At 61.1% G+C, this 7,107-nt stretch overlaps 2 protein-coding genes across 4 annotated transcripts in view; both read right to left on the bottom strand.

Moving 5' to 3' along the window:
- Window positions 1–1,086: 1,086 nt before the first annotated feature.
- SLC2A4RG (SLC2A4 regulator) lies at window positions 1,087–4,669 on the bottom strand. 3 transcript variants are annotated; one of them, XM_023512025.1, is made up of 7 exons: window positions 4,397–4,669; window positions 3,917–4,074; window positions 3,163–3,272; window positions 2,461–2,717; window positions 2,291–2,391; window positions 1,814–2,206; window positions 1,087–1,724 (listed from the first exon to the last, which is right to left on the bottom strand). In XM_023512025.1, exons 1-7 carry the CDS (start codon window positions 4,556–4,558, stop codon window positions 1,613–1,615), a joined length of 1,293 nt encoding a protein of 430 aa, XP_023367793.1. In that variant the 5' UTR covers window positions 4,559–4,669; the 3' UTR covers window positions 1,087–1,612. The 3 variants fall into 3 exon arrangements, with proteins under 3 accessions (XP_023367793.1, XP_003787914.1, XP_023367794.1); XM_003787866.3 differs by having other exon boundaries at window positions 2,461–2,645; XM_023512026.1 differs by having other exon boundaries at window positions 2,291–2,645.
- Window positions 4,670–5,617: 948 nt separating this feature from the next.
- LIME1 (Lck interacting transmembrane adaptor 1) overlaps window positions 5,618–7,107 on the bottom strand; it is a 2,050-nt gene continuing 560 nt past the window's right edge. The window contains exons 2-6 of the mRNA XM_023512034.1: window positions 6,659–6,766; window positions 6,411–6,468; window positions 6,255–6,342; window positions 5,852–6,156; window positions 5,618–5,771 (exon numbers count right to left, since the gene is read on the bottom strand). Of these exons, the coding sequence (XP_023367802.1) occupies window positions 5,724–5,771; window positions 5,852–6,156; window positions 6,255–6,342; window positions 6,411–6,468; window positions 6,659–6,756 (597 nt within the window). The 5' untranslated portion in view covers window positions 6,757–6,766 and the 3' untranslated portion in view covers window positions 5,618–5,723. The remainder of the gene's footprint in view (window positions 5,772–5,851; window positions 6,157–6,254; window positions 6,343–6,410; window positions 6,469–6,658; window positions 6,767–7,107) is intronic.

The following is a 7,107-nucleotide window of genomic DNA, read 5'->3' as shown; positions in this document are numbered from 1 at the left end:
TTTTTTAACATGACGATTTTTTTTTATCAATGTTCAAACTAATAAATATTTTTTTATGAAGAGGAAAAATATGTAGATTACATTTCACATTTTGTATTTTTTTTGTGTGTCTGTTTGTATTTTGGTGTTTGCAACACCAAGTGAAAGTACAGTCCCTTGGGGGTGGTGTTACTTCGGGGTGGGAAGGGAAACCATATGATTTTTGTACTAAGCTCTGGATCCTGACCAGGTTGTATATTTGAACTCTGGGTTTTGGGAAACAGAACACTGCCAGGACTATGTAGGGACCTGACTCAGACACAGCTTACTGCTTCCAACTTTGCACATCTTCCTTTTTAAAAAATTGAGAAAATGCAAAAACTGGAACTTTTTGCAATATTATGAAAGATAATCTTATTTTAGCTCATTCTGTGACATGTGCAACTCTTAAGAAAGCCATACTTAATGGTTGTTTTTTATGTTTTAGATCCTATACTGTGTTTTGTATGCAGCCCTTTTAGAACTACTTGTAGTGAGGGTGCTGTGTGTGTGCTTTTCTGAAATATTTATTTTTTCAACATGCTTTCGACCTGTCAACAAAAACAAAACAAAGGGCAGTGTTTGAAGATTGTTGATTTTTTCTGGGGATAATCTATATTATATTGACTTTATATTAATTATTATAAACCTGTGTTTGTATTGGAGATGTGTTTAATATTTAGGGGACATTTTTGTACTGAGTTGGTGGGAAATCGCAGCTCTGCTGTCCTGCTTCTCCGCAGCCACAGAACAGCAAGTGTCACCTCTACATTGGGTCTCCAGGGTTCTTGTCTGCCTGGGCGGTTCTCAGCCTGTCTGTGGGTTTCCTTTCCGTGATGGGGTTAGCATAGATATTCTTGCAAAGCGATCACTTTCAATAAATTGGGAAATTGCTGCTCCAAGCAGATGCCTCCTGTGTGTTTCAACAGCACCCCCTCCTCCAGCCTAATCCCAGTGGGGATAGCCAGAGGGCAGTCCCCAGCCCATTGCAGCTGCTTCCTGGCCTCCCACCCTCTGCTCACCACAGGGTCCCTGTTCCATGGCCTTCCTCCAGGAGACAAACTCAACTTCTGGAAAAACCTCAAATCTTTAATTATTCTCCTCACCTGGTACAGTCCAGGCCTGAGACACCTGAGCTTCAAAACATGGTAAAACATCAGCCCCAGGGTTGAATCACCAAGCTAAGTGCGAGCTGGGGGTCCTCCTCCTGACACCTCTCAAAGTGCATTGTGGACTGGCCCTCAAAGCTGGGCCCTTAACATCCTTGACAAGTCTGTGGACCAACAGGCAGGGAGGGTGGCCGACCCTAGGACCCCTGGGGTCAAAGGGACAGTGATGTGGTTTGGCTTTAGTGCAAAAAGCTGGTTTCTTCAGAGGCACTTTGAATGGTGGGACCCCTCCTCCACCTCTGGGGGGTCCAGGGTCACCAACTCACTCTTCTCCCATTAAAAGATTGACCTTGCGGCTGGGAGAGGCCAGGCTTGGGGCTCCCCCAGGGCAGTTTCAGCCCCAGGCTAGGGGTGGTGGTGGGAGGCAGAAGGTGGTAGCTTATTTTCTCTTTTAGATGGCCCCGGAGGGGCTGCACAGAGGGGGTTCAGTCCAGGAACCGCTGGCAGGCCTTCTTCCAGCGGCAGGCTGTGCACCACAGGTCCCGGTGGTCCATGCCGTACACCTTCCGGCACTTCTTAGCGTCACCACGGGGCTTCCTGGGGGGACACACAGGGGCATGGGCACTGTGGAATATGATCCTTCCCCTCCTGCCTCACACCTGCCCAGCTCCTTAGCTCACTCGCACCTCAGGCTCATGCCCATCCTGGTGGCAAGGGCTGGCACGCAGGCTCTGACCTCATTGCGCTGCAGGGCTCCAGAGCGCCCTGAGATCTGTCCCCAGCTTCCCCCTATGGCCTCGCCCACTTGGCAGGCGTGGTGACTGTGGCATGCCTGGGGGGTGTCCACAGAGGTCAACATGGGGTGTGGGCTCAAGGTGAGTGGCTGCAGCAGGCTGGGCAGGGCTGGGGGCTCCAGGAGCTCTGGCAGCTCCAAGCGGGGGAAGACAGGTGGCATGGAGGCTGTAGGAGACACTGGGGTCAAGCTAGATAGCCTGTCAGTTAGAGTGTCCACACCAATGTCCAGCTCCGTGTAATAGAAGTCTTCTTCACCGTCACTCTGCTCTGGCTCTGCCTGCCTCCTGTGGGGACATAGCCATGGGAGTTGAAGGGGTGGCCTGGCTGGACCCCACCCCTGGCCCGGCCCAGCCCAGGCCCTGCCGCACCCCAGGTGCACCAGGCGGATGTGCCTCTGCATCCCTGACGCTGTGCTCAGCACCTTCCCGCAGCTCTTCCATAGACACTGGAACATGACCTGGGCAGAGCTCTGCACACAGGGGTGGTGGTCAGGCTCTGCCACTGCACCCACCTCACCCTGGGGCTGCCCCAAGCTCACCTTCCTCTTCCTCAGGGTAGGTTCCCCGAAGAGAAAGTGGGCTGCCTCAGGGGGCAGCGGGGGTGACGGAGTAGATGGAGAGGACTGGTCACTGGCCAGATCCCAGCACCACTCTCCACTGTTGCTGCTGCTGTAGCTGCCTGGGGGCTGCACCAGGGCCTCCTTCCAGGGCTCCAAGCCAGGCTCTGTGGGACACACCCCCTGCAGGACCTGGGTGGGCTCAGGCTGCCCTGCAGAAGTTGCTGCCCACTGGCTACCTGCTAACTTTGGTAAGTCACTGACTCTGAGCTGCCACCTGCTCACCTGACCCCAGTAAGCTGGTGGGCAGCAAGCCTCTTGGAGGTGGCACTGGCCAGGAAGAGCTGGCCACCCTGATCCCTCCCAGGAAAGGGTGGACAGACTTCCTGTGCAGGGGGAGAGGAGATCCCTGGTGTGGCCAGGAAGCAGCAGGGCCAACCACGTGAAGGTGGACAGTTCACAGAGGCCAGAAGACCTAGTCCTGCAGCTGTGGTCTCAGTGAAGGGCACTGAGGGTCCAGATGACCGTTAGAAAGTAGGCTCAAGAGCTGTGATTGCAAGGTATCATCCCGGGACTGGGGACTCTGCATGCTGTAAAGGCTGGGTGGAGGTAGGATCCTCAAGGGATAGCAGTCTTGGGTCTTGTGCCCACCCACACCCCTGTGCACAGAAGTCTGAGTCTCACCTGGGCTGAAGGCTGTGACTGGGGCCCCCAGGAGGAGGGGGCTGGTGGACAGGCTTGTAAGGGCTGCAGCAGCCATGACCTCATCCAGCCGGGCTTTTTCTGGGGTGGCTCTGGAGATGGGGGCAGGTGGGGATGGGCTGGCAAGTGGCCAAGGCCCCTCCCCTGGTCTGGGTACACGTGCAGGCTGAGGCACATGTGTGCACACCAGGCTGCCTTACTCCTGGCCCTGGGCACAGGCCTGGCTCCTCCCTCAGATCAGGTTGCAGAGTTGAAAATTGCCAAGAACCACCAGGAACAAGGCCTGGGGCCTGGGTCTTGCGGAAGCCCGGGGAACTCTACACTCTGAGCTTTGTTCCACCGTGGCTCCTTCAGGCCTTGGCGTGGGGCAAGAGTCTGAAGCCCTACTAGAGTAGGGGCCAGGCCAAACCCAGCCCTCCCCCCAACACACATTAACCAGGGTTGTGCAACAGCAGCTGCGGGCTCAGGGCCAGGCCTGGGAGGGTGGGAGCCCCGTGGTCGGCGGCAGCCAGGAGACTGGGCTGGAAGCGCTGGCGGGTCTGAGGCCCCAGCAAAGCAGGCCAGAGCCCGCCCCTGGCCCTTGGAGCCAGCCCGAAGTGTCAGGCATGGAAGAAGTGGGGACGTTAGAAACCTGTAATTCTGACCGGCCCTCCACCCAGGTCTCCCGAGGGGAGGGGCGGGAAGGCACGCACCCACACACACCCACCCAGTCCCAGGGCACTGGCGCTCAGCTCACCTCTGCGTTGGCACCGGGATGTGCACGGAAGGAGTCGGAAGTCCCGCCGCCGAGGCCCCCGCCCACGTACCTGGGGCCCCGAAGTCCGCGGCCCGGGGCTCTGGCTCTCGCGGCAGCGCAAGCTCCGAACCAGCACGGCCACCGCCAGCGGCAGGTTCCTGCGGATGCGGCAGGCTCAGAAGCGGCGGTGGCCTCGTGTCCCCCAGCCTCCTGCCCGGACCAGCTCGGCGCCAGTCCCCCAAACTGGCTGCGGCGGGTGAGAACAGCGCGGCCCCGCCTCCGGCCCCGCCCCCCGGCTCGGCGCGGCGGGAAACTTTGCCCCACCGCCCCGCGCTGCCCCGTCGGACCCACGGACACGCTCGGACAGACGCGGCCGTCCCCCCGCAACCCTGCCCCCAGGAGTCCAAAGTTTGCGCAGCCCCGACGCCATCTTTGCGGTCAGAGGAACTTTATCAGCGCCCCCGCACAGGGCGCCCGTACCTGCGGCGGCGTGGGCACCGTCACGGCCGCGGCACACGGGCCTGAGGCCTCGGCGTGCGCCCACGGCGCCTCGGCCTGCAGCGCGCTAGGGTCCCGGCCGGCGGCGCGAGTCGGGAGACGCCTGTAGCCCGGGCCCGGCGCTGGGGGGCGCTCGGCCTCCATGGCCCGCCGGCTGGGCGCCGAGGCTGCAGCGGTGAGGACGCACTCTCAGGATGCAGCCCCGGGCCGGGCCGGGCTGGCCGGGCAGCCGACCCCCGCCCTGGATCCAGCCGCCGCCCGCGCCGCGCCGCCCGCAGGCTGCCCAGGGGCCCCGCCCCGCGCTCCGCCCTCCCAACCCCTCCCACCAGCCCCGCCGCGCCCGGCACACCCGCCCATTGGCCCGTGCCGGTATCAACACGCCGAGATGGACCGCGGCCACGCCCCGTCAGGCAGCTCCCGCGCGGGCCTGGGGACAGGGGCGGGTCAGTACCCGCGGCGGCACCGCCCGGGATGGCCGGCTTCCCGTGGCGAGCTCTGGGAACTGCCAGAGCTGGGGAAGGGGCCGCGGCTCCCTGGCCGGGGATCCCGGGAGCAGGTTACTGTTTAACCCGCTCTGCCCACCCCACCTCTTACGTAATCCCGGGGGCAGGGGGCGGAGCCCTTCCGCAGTTCAGGGCCAAGTCCTACCCTGGCGGTTACCTTGCCGGCCGGCTGCACTCCCGTCGTCCCGACTAGGCCTGGAAATCGCCACTGCGAGCGCCGCCTTTCTACTTTCCATAGACTCCCAAGCCAGACCGCAGGACCTCGGCCTCGGACCCATCTTAATCCTTGCGGAGACCCCCCCCTCCCGACCCCAGGCCCCAACCCTCCCAGCTGTCACGGAGGGCAGGCTGTAAGGCACTGTGTTGTTCGTGCAATCGATTTATTTGGATTTATTTAGACGTGCCTTCTCGGGGGCTGACGAGGCGCCTCAGGCACCTCACGGTCTGGCAGCCCAAGATCTGCGACTTGTGCTGTCAGCTGGGGAGGGGGCTGGGCCCCCGCTCTGGAGGAAAGAATTGGGAACTTGAGTATTCCAGGCAGGGAGGGGCCTCCAATCCCTCCTTGGGCTAAGGCCTGTGGAGGCAGGGGGCCCAGGTGTCCTGTTTATGTCCACTAATGCTAATAGCCAGAGCTGGGGGCTCTGGGCATTCCCGGACTCCCATCTCCTGGATGCTCTCATACACGTTTTCCAGGGGTCTGTGGTCCATACCCCGGCCCCAGAGTGGAAGGACCTCATAGGCCAAGTCACTCTCCAGCACCAGGATTGCTCCCCTGCCCTTGGGGTCCGGTGGGTCTGTAGTGGGTGCTAGGTCCTTCTTTTAGGCTTGCACACCCTGGAGTACAGGATGTCCACCTGCAGGAAGGAAGTGGACAGTGAGGGGTCAGCCCCACATCTCTGCAGAGGTTCTGCCCAGCCACCCTGGTCCCCTTTACCTGAGCAGTTGGGGACACCTCAGCATTCGCCTGCTGCAGTTCTTGGGGGGCCCTCTGGGTTATCTTGAGCTTCTGCACGCAGGAATACTCAGTTGCCACAGAGCTGGCTGCCAGGCCTGCTCTGGGGATGGCCACCAGGGCCAGGTTGGAATAGGTGGCCAAAGAGCCAGCAGAGGGTGTGGCAGCAGGTGGGCCCTGGGGCTGCTCCTGGTGTGGGAAGGCAGAGGGGGCTGCCTGCAGCCTTCGGGGATCTCTGGACACCTCCAGCCAGTGGGGGTGTAGATCCATGCTGACAGGGCGCTGGGCTGGGGGTGGGATCAGGGTAGAGGTCACTCAGAAACAGGGAGCACATCCACCCAAGTGCTCACATTCTCCCTGGGAGGCTCTGAGCGGCTCTGCTCACCTCTGCAGCCTTGGGGACCCACATGCAACTCGTGCAGTCTGGAGTCTGACTTGCTGAGGGAGTAGAGCTGGGTCTGTCTCAGCAGAGCCTGGGGGCAAGACAGGCAGGTGGGTCCCCAGTCACCCCACCCTGGCCCAGGGACAGCCAGGCACTCACCGCTTCCGCCGGCATCACGCTGCCCTGCAGCCTGGCACACCGCCTCTGCCCCCGCTTCCTGGGAGCAAGAGCATCATCAGGCCGGGGTGCAGAGGTGAGGGACAGGGGCGATTGGCCTGCGTCCATGGCCCATGTTGAAGGCACAAGCTTAGCTGCGTGCACACACTTGCCTCCAGCCCCTCCCCGAACTGGGCAGTGGAGGGCAGGCCTGAGGCGGCCCCTGAGCAAACTGGGACAGATGGACATACCTGCCACAGGTTGTGCACAGTGCCCACAGCCAGAGGAGCAGAGTGCAGCACGCTAGGACCCAGAGGGCAGGAGGGGCTGAGAGCACCAGCAGCCCCATCCTGTGAAGCCTGGGGACAGAAGAGAGAGGGAGCACAGCAGGCAGGTTGAGAGCACCTGCCTGGTCCCTGCTGGGCTCTGACTCAGCACAGGTACACCCCCACTTCCCAGCTCCCCACCTTCCCTGCACTCTGTGGCCCCTTCCTCCCAGAGGCACCGACCTTTCTGCCTCTGGCCAGGGCTCCTGGGGAGGTGAGCTGATGGAGGGTGCTATGCCTGGCCCCATCAGAGCTGGGAAGGATGACCACAGCAATTATGGGATGATTTCTGCCTAGCCCTGGGATTGAAATTCTCTCACAAAGGAAGTCTAGCCCTCTCAGACCCCAGCCCTCCAATGCCCCAACCTCTGTGG

This window comes from Otolemur garnettii, unplaced genomic scaffold (genome assembly GCF_000181295.1).
Source record: "Otolemur garnettii isolate 467f Iridium unplaced genomic scaffold, OtoGar3 scaffold00023, whole genome shotgun sequence".
Classification (NCBI taxonomy): domain Eukaryota; kingdom Metazoa; phylum Chordata; class Mammalia; order Primates; family Galagidae; genus Otolemur; species Otolemur garnettii.
Note: the sequence above shows the minus strand (reverse complement) of the source record. Positions and strands in the feature narration are given on the sequence as shown.

Excerpts from the sequence above, each read along its gene's own strand:
- SLC2A4RG (XM_023512025.1), bottom strand. The coding sequence starts at position 4,558 with ATGGAGGCCGAGCGCCCCCCAGCGCCGGGCCCGGGCTACAGGCGTCTC. Across the intron at positions 2,718-3,162 it reads AGTCACAGCCTTCAGCCCAG|GTAGCCAGTGGGCAGCAACT; the intron begins GTGAGACTCAGA and ends CAAAGTTAGCAG. Across the intron at positions 1,725-1,813 it reads AGGATGGGCATGAGCCTGAG|GAAGCCCCGTGGTGACGCTA; the intron begins GTGCGAGTGAGC and ends GTGTCCCCCCAG.